Here is a 23,031-nt window from a genome sequence, read left to right on the forward strand (position 1 = left end):
ACACTCTTCTCACAAAGAATCTAGTAGGTTCTTAATAGTAGGTTTGCATTTTGCAACTTTGATTCCAAGTTATTGTACAGAAACTGTCACCCTTGTTTAATGATAATAAGCCACTCCATTAAATATATTGTGTGTTACCTTCAGTTTTACCTTCAAAAAAGAATATTCACATGTTGCATTAATCAATACTACCTTATTATTATGAGATTACTACTTCTTGTCAGTATGTATACAACCCATCCAATCCACACATGCAAAGTCAAACCATAGATGTCCACAAATTTAGTTTGTGTAATAATGAGAAACTACACAGGGAAGGAGTATTGAACAGATGAAGAAAGGGAGGTGCTAAAATGCATGGAAGGTCATGACAGTAGCTGAAATCTATCAATAACTGGAAAACAATCCTGCCACTTAGTGCAAATTAATATCAGTAGCTTCAGTCCTCATTGATGGCCTATAAAAGTGGTGCCTCATTACCAAGGTTTCACACAAAGAGCATCTAATGTTGAGTAAAACCAATAAGCTCTCTTAAGACCTTTGCAACCTTATTGTTGGAAAACATACTGATGGAATTGATTACAGCAGAATTTCTAAACAAGGCCATACACTTTATAGGCCTAAACTTTAAATGAAGGGCATTTAAAGTTTGCTGAACAAAATGTAGGCAAGCCTGTGAAATACTGGGAGAATTTCACAGTCTGGTCCAATGAAACCAAAATGGCACTCTTTGAATGCCATAATACACACTAGGCCATAGTACACACAAGGTCAAAAGGCACTGCACATCAATCAAAAGCACCATATCAACATTAAAGTTTGGAGGTGTTAATATCATGGTATGGGGCTGTTTTTTAGCAAACAGTACTGGCACTCTTCAAATAATTGAAGAAAGGATGAATGGAAAAATGTATAGGGATATTCTTAATTTAAAAACATTTACTGCCATGTACCAGGATGATGAAGAAGGAACATTGGTAGACGCTTCAGTAAGACAATGATCCCAAACACACGGCCAAAGAAACTCAAAATGGGTTTCAGAGAAAGAAAACAAAGCTGCTAGAATGGCCCGGCCAATTATCTGGCCTGAATCCAACTGAAAATCTCTGGAAAGACCTAAAGCTTGTGTTCATAGTAAGAGCGTTCAGGATTTGAAGACCATTTGTGTGGAAGGATGGACCAAAATCACACCTGAGCAATGCATGCGATTAGTTTCTCACAATACAGGAGGCATCTTGAAGCTGTCATCACCAACATCTATGTTTTTTCTTACAGTTAAATTTTTTGCAGAATGTTTTTTTTATGTAACACTACATTTATGTACTTTGATGTTTCAAAGACTGTGTGTGTGTGTGTGTGTGTGTGTGTGTGTGTGTGTGTGTGTCTCCATGCAGTTGGAGGATGGGAAGCTGTGGTTCCAGTTGGCTTGTGGCCTTGGTGGAAATGATGACAGCCCTGACATGCTGGGCATCTCGGGTCGTCGTATCAATGATGGGAGCTGGCACACAATGGCACTTGAACTGAATCGCAACTTCAGCAGCTTGGCACTTGATGACAGCTATGTTGAACGACGCCGTGGACCATCATTTGTACAGAGACTACCTACAACTATCTTCTTTGGAGCACTGGTCAGTTCATGAGTACCTAGGGTTAATAACTGCCTACAGGAGTTATTAACAGCTTTTTCATACTTCATCTCCTTTACACCAGACATGTTGACCAAGGGCAGATGGCAAACGGAAACTCATCCCTTACAATGTTAAATCACTGAACCTCGTTTACCTGTTAATGCTAGCTGTGTTTCACAGATAGTAACTGATCTGAAGACAGTAAAAACCACAGACCTCTAGCAGCTTGCTTCACAGTCAGGTCTTCCCTCTATTTACCAACAAAAATAAGTGGTTTATCCTTAAAGAACAAGCTGCTACCCTCTGAGCTTGTCATTGTTGACAGGGCATAGACATGGCCTCAGAAGAACCAACAATCAGACAACCCCCTACGAGCAAGCACTTTGGTGAGAGTGGGAAGGAAAAACTCCCTTTAAACAGGAAGAAGGCTGTAAGTCTAGCAGGATAGACACAGACATGAGTCCACTGCAGTAACCTGTCGTAAAGCTGTTACTCTACTTTGATGAGCTTTGAAAACTGAGTGAAAATGTTGAAGTAAACCATGGCTCTAGTGGTGATCAGTTAGCTATTTTACAACTGTTCGAAGGTTGGAGATTGGCCTATAATTAGCTAAGACAGCTTGGTCAAGTGATAGCTTGATATCATCTGTGAAAATCTGAGACTATTTTTTAGTAACTACATGAATGTTCAATCACCCACAATTATTTTATCTGAACTGATCACTAAGTTAAAAAGACTGAAATTTGAGATAGAAAATCTGAGTGAGTGCCAATTGGACAATAGATAACAACACATAAAACTGGCTTTTGAGTTTTCCAGCAGTGGTAGACAAGGCTAAGCGTGAGGCTTTTCAATGAATTAAAACTCTGTCTGGGTCTTTGGTTGATTAATAAACTGGAGACCTTTCAATCCCCATTCTCAGCCTGTGGACTCTAACAGTTAGTTTGCTTGGGGGTCTTGATTCTAACATAACCTTAACCAGATTTCTGTAAGGCAAAGTAAATGAATTGATGATCAGTTATTAATTCATGTACTAACAGGGACTTAGAAGAGAGATGTAATGTTTAATAATCCACATTGCACTGTTTTACTCTTTGGTGAAGCTGTGCATATTATATTAGTCATCCTTTGTGGTTTTTATGTTATGTTTAAATCGGTTTTTGCTGATTTTTGGTTCGTTTTTGTTGGTTTGGAAACAGAACATTCTTTAAGTGGATGTGGTTTTGGGGGGATAACAGGAAGTTGAAGCTGAAACTCTGGATAGTCACATTTGTGTGGTTTAATAACATTGGCCAGATTTCTAGAAATGAGCATCAGGTCCAAAGTGGGGTGGTCTCTCCTAACCACACCAGGTTTTCCCAGAAGGTTTTTCAATTATCTATAATCAATAAACATATAAAAACAAATTAGTATATACCTGATTTTTAGTTTTTAAATAGTTCAGGCGTTTCATCTCGTGTAATTTGGGTAATTCTTGAAAACAGGATAATTTTAAAAATAAATACATTTTATTTTTACAAGCTTTACTATGTAGGCTGACAGGAGTACCTGCAGACTATGTCAAGCAGTTTAACTCAAAATTCCTAACCCTTGTTGTTCTTAGGTGCAGCCCCCAAACTCTCGTAGCCTCATGGAATTCCAGAAGGACCCCCGGGTGCTTTATGGATTCCAAGGTTGCCTGGACTCTGTAATGCTGAACAACAATGAGCTCCCATTGCAGAACAAACGTTCGCAGTATGCAGAGGTGGTGGGACTGACAGAGCTGAAACTGGGTTGCATTCTCTACCCTGATGCATGTCTGCAGCAGCCATGTCACAACGGAGCTACTTGTACAAGTCTACCAGCCGGTGGTGAGTCATAGAAAATAAATGAAACAGCACAGTCACCTCAGAAAACACAAGGCTGCAGAGGTCTTTCATGACATCTCAATCTTTCAATGAGTATACATTGAAAGATTAAGGTATTAGTTTCCTTACTACTACTACCCCTGGATGCATCAACCGCTGAGTGTGTGATTGCACATAGAATGAAGCACTGAATGATTGTGTGTGTGTGTGTGTGTGTGTGTGTGCTGTAGTGTAAAAGTGCTTCTCGAAGTAGTATAAATCCCAATCCATTTCACCAAAGCTGTGTGCATTAACCTTTTTTCTTAAAACTAATCTGATAATGTTTTGATGAATAAAGTAGATAAGTCTATTTTTTTAAAGTTCATTCGAAAGGTTATGATTCTCTGAAATGTATTGTGTATGCATATTATATTTTCCACTATTTTGTGTGCATTTGCAAGGCCTGTCTGAAGTTATTAGCAGTATTACATGGCATTTGTGCATGTGTATACTCACCTAAATTCCCAAAATGTGTGTATGTGTTTCGAAACCCAGATGAAAATTAGACTGGTATAAATCATTTACACACTACAAACTACATTACACCCATTCACACACATTCATACAGGACTTTATTTTGTCTACTACACTGGGAGCTTTCTGATCAATTTATTGGTCCATTTAGTGCAAGACACATTCGCAGATTCACAAACATACTTATAAAGCTGTTTTATTCTTTCTAACAAACACACACACACCACTCTGCCATGTATGGATTAGATGAAATAGGATTTAGTGTATTACCCCAGGACAAAAACCACAGACTTTTAGGTTAGTCTACCACCTGAGGGTAGAAGCTCCTCTTGAGCCTCTCTGTTCTTGCCCGGATGGTGCAGAACCTTCTGCCTGATTGCAGAAGTTGGAACATTTTATTGCTGGGGTGGAACAGGTCCTTCAATATGTGAGCTGCTCTGGACCAGCATCTCCTGGTGTAAATGTCCTGTAGGGAGGGGAGAGCAGTCCTGCAGCAACGTTCTGTTGTACAGATCACTCTCTGAGGAGCTTTTATGTCCTTGACACAGCTGTTCCATACCAGGACGTGATGTTCTGTGTGAGGATTCTCTCCACAGTGCCTAGAAAGTCCTGAGGATCCCTGGAGAAACCCTGAACTTCCTCAGTTGTTGTAGGTGGTACAGGCGCTGCCAAGCCTTTTTGGACAAGACCTGAATGTGGGCAGACCATGTCAGATCTGAGGAGATGTGGACACCAAGGTACTTGAAGGACTGTACCCTCTCCACTGGAACTCCATTGATGATAATGGGCTTGTAGTCTCTGTTGTTGGAGTTGGCGCCCAACACCACTGTGTCATCAGCAAACGTCACAATGGTATTGGAGCCTTGAGTGGCCATACAGTCTGAAGTGTAGAGGGAGTAGAGCAGTGGCGAGAGTACACACACTTGTGGCGCTCTTGTGTTGATAGTGATGCCGTCGGAGACGCACCTACCCACCCTCACCACCTGAGTTCTGTCAGTGAGGAAGTTAAACACCCATGCACACAGACGGCTGTTGAGTTCTAGATCCCTCAGCTTTGTGAACAGTCTGCCGGGCACTATTGTGTTAAACGCTGAAGTGTAATCAACAAACAGCAGTCTCACATAGTTACCCTGTTTCTTGTTCATGTGGCTAAGGGTGGTGTGCAGGAAGTCAGTGCAACTGTCCGGTAGTCATTCCGGCATGAGGGCTTGTTGTTCTTGGCCACAGGGATGATGGTTGATCTCTTGAAGCATATTGTTTTTGCTCTGCAACAAGGGTCCCTGGTCCCGTTTAGAGTGTGTTTTCTTCCCATGTTTGCATGAGTTTTCTGCATGAACTCTGCTCACTCCCACCATTTAAGTACGTACTACATCAATGTTGCGTTGCTAGGCCCAGGATGCTTTTACCAAATAGTTTTCAACCCAAGTAGTTCACTCCCCTGTGAAATCAGGGTTAATAAATATTAGATATATTTATTCAGCTTTAGGTAAGAAATATTGCACTTGGTGGTATATTTTCCTTTTTGGGAGTGGGGCTATCCCCTGGGTCTGTTTTTTCTGCACATTTGTGAAGATGTGTACAAGTCATGTCTTCTATAGTACTGGATCTATACCCCCCCCCCCCCCCCCCCCCCCCCCCACTTGTCCTATTTACTTGTATAATGTGTGTGTGTATATATAAATAAATTATGTATTATTTTAAATAATCTAAGTATATAGAGGGATTAGGGGGTTTGCAATAAAATGAAAGCCAGGAGGGGAGAGTGAGGCAGAGGACCAATATACATGACTGCAGGGCAGTCTGGGCAATACTGTGGCTCCCCACCTCCATCGAAGCCAGCCCCCAGCACCTTTAATGAGTCCTGTAGTGCTCAATCTAAAAATGATATTATTTTAGGTCAAGATTGTGTGTGTGTTTGTATAGAAGTGAGTGCTGTACATTAAAAGAAGTGATCTGTTCTTAATGAAGTCTTACACTTTGTCTGTCTCCCAGGGTTCTCATGCAGTTGTAAACCCCAGTACACTGGGGGGCACTGTGAGATGGAGATAACAGCATGTGTTCCCAACCCGTGTCATAACGGCGGTGTGTGTAAGCCCATTGGCAATGCATTTCTTTGCAGCTGCAGGAGAGGCTTCAGGGGTCTGACGTAAGTCTGAGTGAAAACACACAAACCTGGCATGCACCATTCTGAACAGTTGAGTCACTCTGTACAAATGTCATTCTTACACCCTTTAGCAATGTCTCTGCATTCAGATCCTAGTGTAGCAGAGGTCGATTGCTGCTCACTGAACAGTCACATTAACAAAAAAATTCCAAAGTTTGGATCTATATTCTAATGAAAAAAATAATGGTTGTTTACAAATGATCAAATCCAACAGTTATCAGACAAACATAAAACAGTTAGTGCAGTATCTTTCATTTGGTTATTAAGTGTAACTCTGCTCACAGCCTAGAGATTAGGGTGACCACAGATTAGAAAGTGGTCACCTGGTGTCTACAATTTAGGACAATTTTGTTTTTGGAAAATTTCATATTTTGTTTATAATTTTTTTTAAATATATATTTTTAAATATTTTGCATATTATATTAATAATTTAGTCTATTTATATTTAATTTTGTATTTTGGAAAGTTTTCAATCCTTAAACCTTTTGAAAGCAGTCCCTCAGATCAAATAAGTTTTCTGTACTATAAAATACATCACGTCTCGCTTCTAGTCACCTTTATAGATTAGATTAGCACTGTCATGTCACATAATTTGTTGTTCAAATACAGGGAGTGCAGAATTATTAGGCAAGTTGTATTTTTGAGGAATAATTTTATTATTGAACAACAACCATGTTCTCAATGAACCCCCAAAACTCATTAATATCAAAGCTGAATGTTTTTGGAAGTAGTTTTTAGTTTGTTTTTAGTTTTAGCTATTTTAGGGGGATATCTGTGTGTGCAGGTGACTATTACTGTGCATAATTATTAGGCAACTTAACAAAAAACAAATATATACCCATTTCAATGATTTATTTTTACCTATGAAACAAATGTAACATCTCCACATTCACAAATATACATTTCTGACATTCAAAAACAAAACAAAAACAAATCAGCGACCAATATAGCCACCTTTCTTTGCAAGGACACTCAAAAGCCTGCCATCCATGGATTCTGTCAGTGTTTTGATCTGTTCACCATCAACATTGCGTGCAGCAGCAACCACAGCCTCCCAGACACTGTTCAGAGAGGTGTACTGTTTTCCCTCCTTGTAAATCTCACATTTGATGATGGACCACAGGTTCTCAATGGGGTTCAGATCAGGTGAACAAGGAGGCCATGTCATTAGTTTTTCTTCTTTTATACCCTTTCTTGCCAGCCACGCTGTGGAGTACTTGGACGCGTGTGATGGAGCATTGTCCTGCATGAAAATCATGTTTTTCTTGAAGGATGCAGACTTCTTCCTGTACCACTGCTTGAAGAAGGTGTCTTCCAGAAACTGGCAGTAGGACTGGGAGTTGAGCTTGACTCCATCCTCAACCCGAAAAGGCCCCACAAGCTCATCTTTGATGATACCAGCCCAAACCAGTACTCCACCTCCACCTTGCTGGCGTCTGAGTCGGACTGGAGCTCTCTGCCCTTTACCAATCCAGCCACGGGCCCATCCATCTGGCCCATCAAGACTCACTCTCATTTCATCAGTCCATAAAACCTTAGAAAAATCAGTCTTGAGATATTTCTTGGCCCAGTCTTGACGTTTCAGCTTGTGTGTCTTGTTCAGTGGTGGTCGTCTTTCAGCCTTTCTTACCTTGGCCATGTCTCTGAGTATTGCACACCTTGTGCTTTTGGGCACTCCAGTGATGTTGCAGCTCTGAAATATGGCCAAACTGGTGGTAAGTGGCATCTTGGCAGCTGCACGCTTGACTTTTCTCAGTTCATGGGCAGTTATTTTGCGCCTTGGTTTTTCCACACGCTTCTTGCGACCCTGTTGACTATTTTGAATGAAACGCTTGATTGTTCGATGATCACGCTTCAGAAGCTTTGCAATTTTGAGACTGCTGCATCCCTCTGCAAGATATCTCACTATTTTTGACTTTTCTGAGCCTGTCAAGTCCTTCTTTTGACCCATTTTGCCAAAGGAAAGGACGTTGCCTAATAATTATGCACACCTGATATACGGTGTTGATGTCATTAGACCACACCCCTTCTCATTACAGAGATGCACATCACCTAATATGCTTAATTGGTAGTAGGCTTTCGAGCCTATACAGCTTGGAGTAAGACAACATGCATGCAGAGGATGGTGTGGACAAAATACTCATTTGCCTAATAATTCTGCACTCCCTGTACTATATCTTTGAGAACTGATGAGTCTGTAGTTTTGAAAGCAAAATGTTTTTGCTGCATAAATGTTTCCCTTTTCATATATTTTAATTATAGGTGAAATGACTCTTTTTTTCTTTCTCTTTTTAACACATTCTTCTCTCTGATTTTATTAGAAGATAAATGACACTATAATATGTTGATGGTTACAAACATCAGAGAAAGGGATTAATGTGAGGCTGCATATGGATACATACTTGTGCAGTTTTTTCTTTATTTACAGGCTTTTCACACTGGTCTCTTCCATTCTATTTCCATCCTTTTATCCTGCAGTTGTGAGGAAGATGTGAACGAATGTGACCGCAGGAATCCAGAGGGGGAGTGTGAGAATGGTGGCAGCTGCATCAACACTCACGGCTCCTTCTACTGTAACTGCACGGCAGGCTTTGTGGGTCAGCGCTGTGGCCTGAGGCCTGTTGTTGTCCCCGACATGCAGGCTGGTCATGCTGTGGTTGGTAGGGAGGAGCTTATTGGCATTGCTGTCGTACTTTTTGTCATCATCACCCTCATCATCCTCTTCATTGCATTCCGCAAGAAGGTCTTCCAGAAAAACTACTCGCGGAACAATCTATCTCTGGTGCAGGACCCAGCCACTGCAGCACTCCTTAACAAGGCCAATGGTGTTCAGTTTAAGACCTTACACTGCACCTCAGGAGACCCTCTCAACCTGTACTCAGAGCCAGGTATGGAGTCTGCCATGTTGGGAGGGGGTGGGATGATGGGACCTCCACAGGTCCCTGTGAGACCCATGGCATACACGCCCTGTTTCCAAGGAGACCCACGTTCCACGCTAGAGAAGATGGCAGATGGACGCAGTGTGGAACATACAGAGATGAGTACCTTTCACCCTGAGTCACCAAGGATCCTTTCAGGAACCACTAGGAGAGGGGTGGTGGTGTGCAGCGTGGCCCCCAACCTTCCACCAGTGTCACCATGTCGCTCAGACTGTGACTCCATATGCAAGAGCCCATGGGATAATGATGAGTGTGAGTGAATTTTATACAATTTGTCTCCTAGTTAGAATAAGTCACTCTTGGTTTACTGAGGCATTGCAGTGTTTACTATGCAGGTTTATTCATGAATTATAGAAGCTTTGTACTAACATTAAATTGTATTTTGCTGCTCAGTCAACAATCCCAGATGTTTGTTTTTTTTTTTAATGCAGGCTGTAGGACAGGTACACTATCAGTTACAACTGGAGCCACTGAAGGCACTACCTAAATATGATGTCTTAATAAATGTTTTTGCATAACATACACAGAGTTGTGCTTGCTTTACAATCTTCCCTTACCCCCTGACTTTTTCCTACAGGTAAGGTGGGCGACATGGCAGAAGAAGTAACATGTTTCTCAGGAAGCAACAAAGGCAGTAACTCAGAGGTCCAGTCACTGAGCTCCTTTCAGTCTGATTCTTGTGATGACAATGGTAAGACACACCCATTAGAAAAGTGCTTCATGATTCTTTGAATACTCTAGTTTGCTTTTGTTTAACTTTTGGTTGCAACAGGAGTTGCTTTCTTCTTTTTATTCATTTTGCTCACCATTATCCATGCAAAACCAGCCCATCACATTTGGGTTTCACCTGTGGGACAATATGCTTTTGAAATATTTGTGAATATTCTTATACGAAACAAATAAAACCAATAATAATCAGATAAAAATACCGAAAGACACTGTCAGCGTGGGTAGCAGTGGATAGAGAGGGCAATGATGGGTATATGTCAGAGTACAAGACAGGAGATGAGAGGAGAATGAAAAGAAATGGATAATATTTTGTCACTGAAACTTAAACCGTCATCTGCATTGTCCCATAAAATGAAAATGTAATATGTCTTTTTTTATATGGCTGTTCATTGTTTCTTTCAAACGAGAATGTTTCCAAGTATACAGAATTTTAAATGGGAGGCGACATGGTATGGTGACCCGCTGCTGAGTGTAGGAAATCGTGGGATAGATATTCCAAGATATAAAAAGTGGTGAGACAGATCATTCACAGACAAGCTAAGGCGTTTTGGTGGCTTTCCAAACTTTTATTGGTAGTTGTGGCTTTTGTGAAGGAGTTGTGTATTTTGCTTTTGTGTTGTTGTTTTTTTGTTTGTTTTTTTACAGACAGATTCCTCTGAGTAAATTTTTAATTTTACTTCACAGAATGGTAATTCTTCAGAAATGCTAGTTACATTGTTTAAAATCATCAGTTAATTAACTGGAATTTTTTTTCCCCAGTTGTACAAATTATTTTGCCATTTTCTTTCCTGTGCTTGCCAAAGACAGGTGTTAACACACCTGTTCTTTATCTGGCAAAACTGGCAAGAAGCAGAAGAATGTTAGTTTTATAATGTCTTGTTCCCACATGACTTTCTTTGCTTTTATAAATTTTCTTTGTCTGGCAGTGTGTCTTTTTCTTCCCAACATTAAAACAGCAGGTAATCAGGTGAGGTAGTCCTCTGCAGAGATCAGAGAAAGTAGTGGGCAGCCATAATTAATTACTCGGTCATGAGGACACACTTGACCGACAACATGATGAGCAGTTTCAAATCTGAATGCCTATATTTCAGATATATGTTATATATCTGCTCCTTTTCTCTCTCTGCAAGCCTCCATAGTGACCGTCATTCGACTGGTAAATGATGCAGTCGACACAATCGAAAGTGAAGGTACCATGTCTTATCAACTTTGTGTCTCTCCTCTCACTCTCCCATTCTTTGCTAATTTCAATCTTGTAAGTGACGTATTTCACTAAAAGAGGTGTCTTAAGCTATAAGTTGAATGTCCTCTTGCTATGTGGAGCATACTTTATCTTTCATTAACAGACACTCCTACCTACTGTAATTAGATCAGTTTATTGAGTTTATTGTGACTTATTAAGCCAAAGGTTGTCAGGGTTTCATTCCAACTGGTCAGCAGTAGATGACTGCACTAATGGGATCCTAGTCCCTACTGCACTATTTTATAGCAAGTTAATCAGGATAGAATTAAATTCCTGCATATAGCTGCCCTTAAATGGCACAGTGCTGGCCATTAACTTTTGTGTCTTGTTGTTTTCTGCATCTGACAGTGTCAGATATGGACCAAGGTCAAACCTTCAATAGAGGTGACTTCCAGCCCACCGACCCCCACCTTTCTTTTACCACACCCTGTCTCTTCATCTTTTCATTTATCTACCTGCAGCAAGTAGACAAAATAAAATGTTCTCAATAAAATCAGCTTAAATAGCATTGTATCAAAACTGGCATGGTATGGGTCATATTAGAATACATGCAATTTACCAGCATATCAGCAAATATATGAATGATATAAGTCTTGCATTAACACAAATCTTGTGGGAGTGGTCAGTTTTGACATTGCCACAGGCAGGAGCGGCCAGCTAAAAGTAGACAGTGGGTCCTAAGATTGTTGGCAAGATGGAGAGTGATGTTGATAATAAAATTAAGACTGGATATTTTGAAACTAACAAAAAGAGTGGATAATCAGATATGTGGAAGAGTTTTAAAATTGCTTAAAAGAAAAACAGGCACAAATCTAGCACTTCCTGTGCCAGAGACAAAACAGCAGTATTCTAGTACACATTGAATCAAGCAAGAGACACAGCAAGTCTAAGTAAGAATGATGTGGCGGTTTGTAGTTTGTGGCTCAACTACAGGGGGGTGGTGGAGGAGTGGGTTTAGAATGTGGTGTCAGGGGAGGCTGACCAACACAGCTGATCTCCATCGTCATGCTTCCCCTATTTGAGTAGCCATAGATGTGCGAAGTTCAGTATGGGCTAGCAGCTACCTGTGAAGTGAAGATAAATGTTTCCAATAGTGTGAAATACAGCACCTTCTTTGTGTACTTTGATTGTTCCTGCCCTCAGATACATCTGGCTGCCTAAATGTTTGCACATGATTTGTATTATTGCAGTATTGTGATATTTGCACACTTGTTTCATAGATTGGGTTTTTAACTAATTTGTGGCTTCAGTTTATATCTGTATTTGTGATTCAAAACTGAGATATTTATATTTATTTATTCTGTTCTTGTTCTACTAAAATAAGTTCAGTGGTATATCAATAAATTAATTGGTGTGGGGGGGAGTTCAGGATAAAAGCAGCTGGAGTAGGCAGTAATGGTCAGAAATTTAACTGGAGTGATATTTAAAACAAATTAAATACTTCAGTGCAGGTTTTTTGATATATGGGTGGGAATTTAACACGTTAATTGCGATTAATTAATTTGAAAAAAATAAAATGTTAAAAAAATAATGCATTTAATCGCACTTTGCATTCCAAGCAAAGGGGGGCTTTTGTCAATTTCCTGGTATACCGATTACACTGATGCACACATCAGAGCTACAAAAATGGAAGAATCAGAAGAAAGTGCGTTGGTAGGACTGGTCAGAGGCACATTTCTTTTCAAAAGACTACCCGAGGGAAGCCTTGATAAAAGCATGTTTTTGTGCAAACTGTGCAAAAAGGAGTTTGCATACCACTGAAACACTTACAGCGAGCGCAGAAACCGTCAGAGCTGTTAGCGCTAGCAGTCCCAGTTCGAGTACCAACAAACTTGATGAAATGACTGGCTTCAGGACCAAAATTAGTAAGTCAACATTGGACAAACTTACAAATTCTCTTGCAAAATGGATTGCTCTGGACTGTTCCTGGCCCAGTGCATCATTGCCTACCTGATGTTTTTGTTCCAAGGTCGTTGGACTCCTCTCGTTTGTTTTCGTCAGGCACGATACTCATGCACCTCCATTGCGTCCATGGGCTCCACTCACAGCCAGTGTTCAATTGTGTTGTGATGAAGGATAAACCAGGAGTGAGAATCGAGAGCTCTTGTGTCGTCTTTGTTTGCCTCCACAGTCTCAATGGGCGAACCAGGTAGACACAGGGCCCATGGCAATATTACTCTGTTTGTGCTGGGGGACCAGATCCTTGGGGTGGACCAATTTTTCTCTCACTGAAAATGCTATGTCAAGATGAACAGAATCAATTTTGGGGGGATTGTCTTAGCTGGATGATTTAGCATGCATCAATTACATTTTGGATTGATTCTATTTCTTGCATTTTGGAAAATGAAGTTTCACAAGCTATTAATGCTCTTATTTTTATTTATCTATTTACTGCGTAACAACACAGATTTTGACGATTGGATTTGTCATAAAACTGCTTTGTGGCAGGCAGAGCAGGGCCCAAATGCAGGACTTTGAAGACAGGGAATGAACATAAAATTAGCTTTATTGCTTTATTTCTTTGTGTGACAATAACTAGAACTAATATGGTCAGAGTGATATAAAGATGAAGCAAGATTAATTTCTTAGCTTGCTAACTACTTAACCCTGTAATGGCTGTGACGGGCTGTTCTGTGTTTTACCCTCCAAAAGTTGGACGTACTATAGTGACGTCGCCCGTTGGTTTCTGAAGTTCAGTTTGAATCCTGTAAAAGTGTTTCCACCATTGCCCTTGTTGTGGAAATTTTAACAATAACCTGCAACACACCCAGTGAGCTTGATTTGAAGCAGGTTTAATAAACACATTGCAATGTGGAGAGAGCATCCCAGTGAAACACTAGAATCATCTTTGAATTGTGGCCACCGCCCTTACATCTTATATACAGACACAGACAAAGAACGCAAACTCTTATATGTTGGCCCCTCTCACGGGGGGGGCTATACCTTCTCCCTCACAGAGAGAATTATCACCTTGTTTTCTGCTTGGCCATCGCCTAAGGATTTACATCCCTGATAAGGAGAAGGAGTCCCACTATCTGTTTAACGTCTCCCATTACAATGGCCTCACTGTGTTAACATTCCACAGGCATGCAAACTGGTGACAGGAGTGCTCTTACTATAGTAAAGTGAGAAAGTGATATTACTAAACTAATGTGATATGATTAAATATGTGATTAATACATGAGAAAAGAAATCTGCCTCCAGATCGTCTTGGTAAGAAGGGATGAGTCTGACTGTAAAACTGGTTGCTCACTGGCTAAGACGCTATCACTGCAAGGTTGTTAGCCAATGAATGAGAAAGGATGTACATGAATAGTCATCTTGTTTGAATCATGGCATGACCAAGATTTACAAAATAGATTTAAGTTTTTGTTTTTGAATTTATGCAGAATGAATTTTTTTGTGTGAGTGGTCATTGAACACATTCTCCTCTGAATTAGTAATATTTACTTAAGACTGTCTTTTGGCAGTACTCTGCGATACTCCCAACTTTTTTTCTCGATCAATACCTAGTAAGGTTTCTCTGTTGGTAAAGTACCAACTGAGTTTGAATACTTTTAACTTATAAAGGCAGCAAATGTGGGGGAGAGCAGTGTGTCTGATGAATCACCATGAAATTAAAAATTCTGAACACATTTTAATGACCACTAAATCCCTGGAATTTTTATTTTCCACAACAACTGATGAACACAGCAAAACCTCAGCCTTTTGTCTATATTAAAACTAGGTTTTTTGGAAACCTAGTTTTTATATGTATGTAAATGTGCCTGTCTCAAAAGCATTTGGGTTAGCCTCGTTTGTTTAAATATGCTGTAGGCTATAAATAAAATACATGCAACAGTCAACACAAAAAGGCTCAGACATTTTTCATAGTGCATATTTGAGGTGTATTTTTTCATTTACAACAAATTTTTTTTTTTACACAATTAAGTGAGCTACATACTCATACAGGATACACCTTTGCAGTCTTCTCTCTCCTTTGTCTTCCAGATACATTTTATTATTTCTAAAAGGTGCACTGAGATTGATTTCCAGGTGACAGGAGGAGTAAGGAAGACAGAAGAGATGAGAATGCACAAAAACAACAGTAGTGAGAAAAAACGGTTTCCTTTTGTTGTTTCACCTTTTTGAATTCTGGAATTCTTTTAATTTTTGGATCAGCCAATAAAACATTTTTTTATCGTTCACTTTGCCTGCCTCAGCACTTCTCCATTTGGGAATAACAAGAATAACACTTCTCTCCAGTGTTATGCTTGACTGCCCTTTTCGAAACAGTTTCCAGTGACAACTTTATATACCATCAGCACATTTGTGGAGGAACATTGACATAAAAGAAGCTTTCCCAACAGTTGTTTTTATGGTGTATCTATCAGGTGTATAGTCAGGGACAGACCTCATAAATGGTCTGCATTAAAATTAAAACCGAAATCAGAAACAAATGGTTCTTACTGAAATTATTTTGTCTACCTGCTGTATCTTTGTACCCCTATAGCCCTATAGTTTGTCAGTGGTAAATTCCTCATCTCCTTCTCTGGTCAAAGCTTTGTATAGATAAGTTATTCCACAGCTTGTCTTGTGCTGCGCTAAATAGGCCACGGTGGTGACCACTCTACTTTCCACCCTACTGTGCCAGTTCTTGTGTTATTAAGTTTTGTTTGTATTCTGTTTTTATGCATGGAAATCTTTTTTTGTGTTTCACTGGCATTTTTAAACTCACTTATTTTAAATGAAATCTGAATTCAGTTTTCAGAGTCATTAGTCAATTATTCTTTCAGGAAGCCAAACTTAAGTGATAAGAATGACTATTTATGCTATGCCAGAGGACTACTGATACCATGGGAAAGCGTATTCAAGACGATGTATTGAAGTGAGACAGGAAGTTTCTCTTAATCCAAAGAAATTCCATTCCATTAAAACAATTAACCAGTCTAGGTAAGTATATGTCTTGCTGTGATTTCAGGTATGAAAGCTGACCTTAAGATCAAACAATCCACTGGACATACATAGTAAATGGAAGTGTATGCCATGGAAATTGTGACAGTGGTTGGACAAGCAAATATTTAGTCCTTTTTGAAACACCGTAACATAATTTAAATTTGTTTTTATTTTAAGAGCCAGTTCACACAAAGCCTACATTATAGAAAAACCCAGTGATCCCCAGTGGACAAGACAGCTATTTGACCAGTTCTGACCTTTCTGACCTTCTGACCTTGCCACTGACTGACAGGAAAGCAAAGAACAAGCACAGAGAAAGAATAGAAACAACATAATAATAAGCATGTGGTAGATTGGTGGGGCAAGTAAATGCTTATTAGAAACGTGCAGCTTAAGAGCTGGAATAGGGCTTAATACTTTTGGGAAGAGAGAGCACCAGGTTAATGACATACTGTAGTGGCAAATAATCTTTTTTTTAGTAATTTATACTACAAATCTGCCCCACAAATCTCAAATGTTGATATTTTGATATGTACTCACTTTTTCCATATTAAATTCGGGGCAGCAATGGTCTCCCCTTGTGCAAAGCTGTGGCTTAGAAATTAGAGCTACTTGTCTACTAACTAATAGTTTGATTCAGCTCAATCTTCAGCTCCTCCATGTAAACGTTTCCTTGGGCAAGATACCGAACCCCAATTCCATCCATCAGAATGTGTGTATGTTTGTGTTTGTCCAAATGTGTCCTGAAAATCCCCCAAACTAAAACGATTTCCATGGAATATACTTAGTCTCATTATAGATGGATAGAGAGAGAGAAGGAGATTTTTAAATGACTTCCTTGCAGATAATTTACAAGATATATTATAATGCTCTAACTGAACTGAATGGATTTCTACTGTTTTGTTTTTGTTATTATTGTTTGTTTTGTCATTTTATTTATTTCTTTGGGGGAAGGACTGCATGGCTTGTGTGCTGCCAATTCTTCAAGAAGTTGAGCATGCTGTCACATTTGTAACACCAATCTGCAAAGTGCATGCCAGACCTAACAGGTTTTTTGTATAGACTATGTCTTGTCCTATTCCTGAATTTCAACACTTCCATGTAGTGTTGATGTTACCACGCCCATCTGGGGCTTACTGAAGGCATGTTTCCATGCTCCAATTCCACATTGGAGTGTTTGCTCTTAAATTAATTTTTATCATTTTTACAGTTCAGATTATTGCTAACCATTTCCCCTTCTACCGTCTAGCATATCACTGGGATACATCAGACTGGATGCCAAGCCCGAGGCTCTCAGACATTGAAGAGGTGCCAGGCTACGAGGCAAGTCATGGAAAGGAAGTAGCAGGCTCGACCCCTTGCCTTAGCGAAAGTACTCGAGAACTGGAGTCAGATTACTATCTAGGGGGCTATGACATCGACAGTGACTATCTCCCTCCCCACGAAGAAGAGTTCCTTAATCAAGACCAACTGCCACCTCCACTGCCCACAGGTGAGGATTATACTGAGCCCTATGCACCATTTTCTACCAATACACCACTTTCCAAGGAGAGCACACTGAGCACAAGACATCAGCATGCCAGACCATATTTCCACCCTAGCCAGTACCTACCTCCCCATCAAATACCCACTGGGGAGGCGCCAAATGAAGTTTTTAGCTCTTCAGTGAGTGGACGAACACCAGGAAATGGGGACACTGATGACTCTGTGTCCCGAAGTATCCGACTGTCCGTTGGTGCATCATCAGCCTCAGACATGTCAACCCCCTGTGGGCTGGATGACTCTGAACATGGCAGTGACTTTGACAGTATGGATGAGCTTCATCGAGGGGTGACCATCATCACGGACTCACAGCAACAGACTGAGGTGTGATTAGCTATACAGCACAAGAGTACCAACCAGTGGGAGCATAGCAGTTGTGCAGATAGAAGATGCAAAGGATTCTGTTATGACTGGGCAAGGTAAACTTCTTCAGCAGTACTAGGTACTGCTACAACTATATACATTAACAGTAATTTTTTAAAAAAAAAATCACCATTTCACCTCACTGAACTGTGACCAACAGAATAACAATATTAACTGGATTGTCAGTTCTAACCCCACTGTGTAGACCAGTTAGGAATGATTTTCCTACTGTAATAGGAATTTACTTGGAATATGAAAAAAATGGGATAGAGAATGTGAACATGAAAGAATGATTATGGACGTGGTAGACAGATTTAAAACAAACAAAAAAACTAAAGGGACAATGATTTAAGTGACACATTTGTATGTTTTTTTTGGTCCTTCGCAGAAGCCCATCGGACAATTTTTTTCTATTTAAAAAAATAAAATAAAATTTAAAAAATGTAAATTTTCCTCCATGCTTTGTAAACTTTGTAGTGTGCTGAACTGTACAGACTGTAAAGTATTTTGACCTCACTGGTGAAAAGTATGAAAACATACTTTAAAAGCCATTTTTGTTTCAATGTAAAATGTGCCCATCCACACCTCACCTGTATGCTCCCTGCTACACATCTTTAAAAGACAATTACATTTCAAACTTTCTCTTTCCTTAGCTTGAAAATTTAATTTTTCATGATTTTTTTTTTTTAAATTCTGTTGTGTGGATGCCAAAAGCTGCTGTAGTTGTTAATGTATGATAAAATCTATTATAATAAATTGTACTAAAAATTGATATTGAAATGTTATGCATACATAAGATAAAGAATTTATGTTCAATTTTTAAATAGAATGGGTATCCTGGGATTGATATTTAATTTTCACCCAGTATTGTTTTATTATAAGGATAACATGCTTACCACCTTCACTGACTATTGTGCTCTGTTCATAGTTATGGTCATCTTGTGTTTTATAATTTCATTAGTTTTATACACATTTATATAACCTCTGCCTTCGGTTCCCTCAAGTACTTTCAGGTCAGTTCAATTTTGAGGTACTCATACGTTTAATTGAGAAATGGAGGAGAATATTTTCCTACATCTTTAGAACTGGTTTGGATCAAAGGTGCTGAGAAAAAATATTCCACGCACCTCTGCTTTCTTTAATTTTGTGTGAAACACATTCTAAATTCTATCCTCATGCTAAGATGTACATTCAGATTAAATATAAAATAAAACAAATGCAACCTGAGTAAACACAAAATATTAACTTTTGACTTTTAACCTCATCAAATATCTTAAAGAAATTAAATTTTGCACAATTATTTTTTTTGTTTTTTTTTCTTTTTTAGACTGTGAACATATCTTGATGATATCTTATGGTTTTTTTTTTTTGTTGTTGTTGTTTGTTTAGGTTTTTTTGTACAACTATTTTGGGGCCGCAATGTTGATGGTATAGGCAAAAATTGGTCTTTGTTATGAAAATAGTTCTCACATCCATAATGTGTCCTACAAATCCTTTAATATTTTACCAGGATGCCCTCGTGTGTGGAGGATTAGTCGTCTTCTACATTTGAAGTGTAGCTACAGTCTAGTCTCTGAGTCTGTATCTGGGCCATCCCAGAGCATTTTATAATGCTTCTCAGACAAATAAATTTTCTTACTAATCTCTTTTAGAATCCCAAGTCTGGTTCTGATGAAACCCTGTGTTTCTGAAAGTGGTCTGTGTAGGTGATTGAACATAGGTGGCAGTAATTGGTTATGAATGTGTCTACTTCTACAGCATCCAATCAATGCAAATACAAAAAAGCAATCAGTGTTTTTTAGTCATAACTGAAGGCTAAATACTGCTTCACATAGGGTCAATTGGTAGGTTTTACATTACATAATTGCTTCCGCACATACAAATGTCATTCCATTTTACTTGTCTTACTCAGGTTTTCTTGCTAGAATTTTTTCAAGATGTAGCACAACAGAACCAAGCAACCAAAACAGAACCAAGAAGGGAGTCAAGACTATCATGCAACACTAGTTTGATTCATTCACTATAAAGGTAGGTCACATTAGTTGAATGCTTACTTTTCTACTCAACCTGAGGGCTTTATACAGCATTACTCATTCACCTATTCATACAAGCATCTTCTTTCTATGATTTTTCTACTTTTTCTGTCTAACATTCACATGTATTCATGCTCTGATGGATGCATTCAAGAGCAACTTGGGGTTATTAAAATAAAAATGGAGTGGTGAACCTTCCAACAAGTTGCCAGCCTACCAAAATCGGTCCAAGTTTTCTCCATTTGTTGATAATGAATCTCACTGTTATTCGCTTTGTAACCCTTTACAGACTGATGCCAATGCCTTTGTTTTTCACCTTTTCTAGAGCTTCTTTCTGGCATGATGTTTTGCTTCATGATACCATTTATCATACTTCACTTTATCAGACACATTCTATTTAAGTGACTTCTTGATTCAAGAGGTCTGGCAGTGGGGTGGCTGTAGCTCAGGTGGTAGAGCAGGTCATCTACTGGTCGGAAGGTTGGTGGTTCGATTCCTGGCTTCCCCTAGTCTGCATGCCAAATATCCTTGGGCAAGATACTAACCCCAAATTGCTCTCCGATGCATCCATCGGAGTATGAATGTGTGTGAATGTTAGCTATAAAGCACTTAGAAAAATGTGCTGGTGTGAATGCACAAATTGTGTGAAGCGCTTTGAGTGCTCAGATGAGTAGAAAAGCGCTATATAAGAACCAGTCCATTTACCATTTAATCAGGCTTTGCCGTGGCTAGTGAAACTGAACTCAGCTTTCCAATTCATATGGTTTGTCAAAGTTAATAAATGGTTCAAAAAGGAGTAATTACTTTTTCACACAGGGCTGTGCCAGTTTGGATATTGTTTTCTCTCAAAGTCCATCCATCCATCCATCCATTCACTACCGCTTATCCTTTTCAGGGTCGCGGGGGGTGCTGGAGCCAATCCCAGCTGTCATAGGGCGAGAGGCGGGGTATACCCTGGGCAGGTCGCCAGTCTGTCGCAGGGCTAACACACAAGGACAGACAACCATTCACACTCACATTCACTCGCACATTCACACCTAGTGGCAATTTGGATTATCCAATTAACCTATCCCCACAAACTGCATGTCTTTGGATGGTGGGAGAAAGCCGGTTAATGATGACTTCTCTCAAAGTCATCATTTAAAAATTACATTTTGTATTTACTCAGGTTATCTTTGTCTAAATTTAAAATTTAGTAGCTGGGATTGACTCCAGCCCCACTGGAACCCTGATACGGAAGAGCACGGATGGATGGAAGGATCTTAAACATGTAAATGTGACAAATATGCAAAAAAATAAAAAATTCAGAAGGGAAAAAATACTTTTTCACAACACTTTTTGAGCACACCTATTCTCCTATTTCGCTGTTCAGAGATTCCACAGGATTCCTCAAAGTTCAACAGGTGCCTGTCTCTGCAAGAACCATTCAGCTCAGCAGTCTCACAGACCCACTTGAAAATGGTCACCATTGTCCCATTTAAAGTGTATATGACATCCCATGTAAAGTTTCACACAAGATTCCCTAAGCTCCCTAAGCTTCCCTGAGTTGTTTTTCTCTGAATGGAACTGGAGCCTCGTCATCTCGTCTCTCTATATACTGAACTGTATATAGCAGAGATGACAATAAAGTTTACTTTGACCATCTTTTTCTCTTATTTAACAAACACTGGTCAATCTGCGATCCTTCTGACGATATATGTCAAATTTAACCCATAAATTCAATGTAGAATGATTTGCAAAGTATATATAATAAAACAAAGTATGAATGTATGTTTAAAAGTGGCTTATTCACTAAAGCCTTAGTCAGTAAGGCTAAAAAAGTGCCATATAAATGCCAGTCTATTAGTAGTACTTCCAACATTCTTGAAAAATAATGGCAGATTATTATATAGTAAAAATTAGTCTTGCATTTGCCTGTATAATAGTTTCGAAATAGTTTCTAAATGCAGTGCCATATGCTGAAGTTTTGCTATAATAAAAGACAGAACCTGTTTAGTTAAAACCTTTAAAAAATTGAGCTGAACAATGCAACTGGCATTATACTGTGAGTCTGAATTTTATGCCCACCTTCATCTGTTTTTTTTCTTCATTCTGTTTAATTTTTTTTGAGAGTACCTATATACCAGCTTCAGGGAGTAGACATGTTTTAAGGCATTGCAAGTGTTATTTTGTAGCACCGTCACCATATCTAAAGAGACAAGTTAGATCCTTATCCAGGTTTACTATATCCTCAAAAATATTTAGCTGCTTCATTTCACCAGTGTACTGTACTATTGTGTGTCTGATCCTGTAAACCAGGCAGCTCCTTTCCTTTGTAAAAGATGCAAATGTGTTTTGAAATTTGTACAGTGTACAGAGCTAGACGAAATTCTGCCTAGATGAACTGCCTTTGTGTTTTTCATGTGCTAATTATATATTATAATTATGATAATTATAACTATGAACTTCAGGAGAATGACAAAATTCATGGTAAAATGATTGAGAATGGCATGAAATTATGTACCTCAATCTCACAAATGGTTAATTGGGCCCATGCCAAGACCAATTTTTGTTACGTGCTAGGACCAATTCTGTTTACGTTATACATGCTTCCCCTAGGCAGTAAGTTTAGAAGGGATAGGATACATTTTCACTGCTAGGCAGATGATACCCAACTTTATCTATCCATGAAGCCAGATAGAACACACCAATTAGTTGAACTGCAGGAATGTCTTAAAGACAAAAAGACCTGGATGACCTTTAATTTTCTGCTTCTAAATTGAGATAAAAGTGAGGTTACTATGCTCAGCCCTAGAGTCTTATAAATATGGTGTTTAACCAAATGCTTATTCTGATTTAGTAGTCTGTCATCTGTAGTCTGTTTTTTAACATAACTATATAATTCACCAGCACCATCTGAAGTAAACACATACACTACCGGTCAAAAGTTTTAGAATTTAGATTTTTTTCAAGTTATTTATTGCAGTGGTGAACTGCCAGAGGTTTAAAAAAAAGAGAAGAAAGGTAAGGTTACTCAAAACTTTCATATAATGTACATTTCAAGATTTTTCCAAGAAGGCCTTCTTAAGGGAACACAAAATGGGTTAACAATTTAA

General features: G+C 39.1%; 1 protein-coding gene across 5 annotated transcripts in view; it reads left to right on the forward strand.

Annotated features, from left to right (window-relative positions):
* The window catches only part of fat3a (FAT atypical cadherin 3a), a 185,074-nt gene extending 166,399 nt beyond the window's left edge, over nt 1-18,675 (forward strand). For 2 of the 5 annotated variants that reach the window (XM_084950510.1, XM_084950506.1), the window contains 8 exons: nt 1,395-1,628; nt 3,232-3,478; nt 5,981-6,134; nt 8,631-9,343; nt 9,669-9,782; nt 10,951-11,010; nt 11,412-11,447; nt 17,248-18,675. In XM_084950510.1, coding sequence (XP_084806636.1) covers nt 1,395-1,628; nt 3,232-3,478; nt 5,981-6,134; nt 8,631-9,343; nt 9,669-9,782; nt 10,951-11,010; nt 11,412-11,447; nt 17,248-17,870 — 2,181 coding nt within the window. In that variant the 3' untranslated portion in view covers nt 17,871-18,675. The remainder of the gene's footprint in view (nt 1-1,394; nt 1,629-3,231; nt 3,479-5,980; nt 6,135-8,630; nt 9,344-9,668; nt 9,783-10,950; nt 11,011-11,411; nt 11,448-17,247) is intronic. The other 3 variants (XM_084950507.1, XM_084950509.1, XM_084950505.1) reach the window with 2 other exon arrangements.
* The last annotated feature ends 4,356 nt before the right edge of the window (nt 18,676-23,031 follow it).

The sequence above is a fragment of the Perissodus microlepis genome, chromosome 14 (genome assembly GCF_051167445.1).
Source record: "Perissodus microlepis isolate ML-2025 ecotype Zambia chromosome 14, ASM5116744v1, whole genome shotgun sequence".
Taxonomy (NCBI): domain Eukaryota; kingdom Metazoa; phylum Chordata; class Actinopteri; order Cichliformes; family Cichlidae; genus Perissodus; species Perissodus microlepis.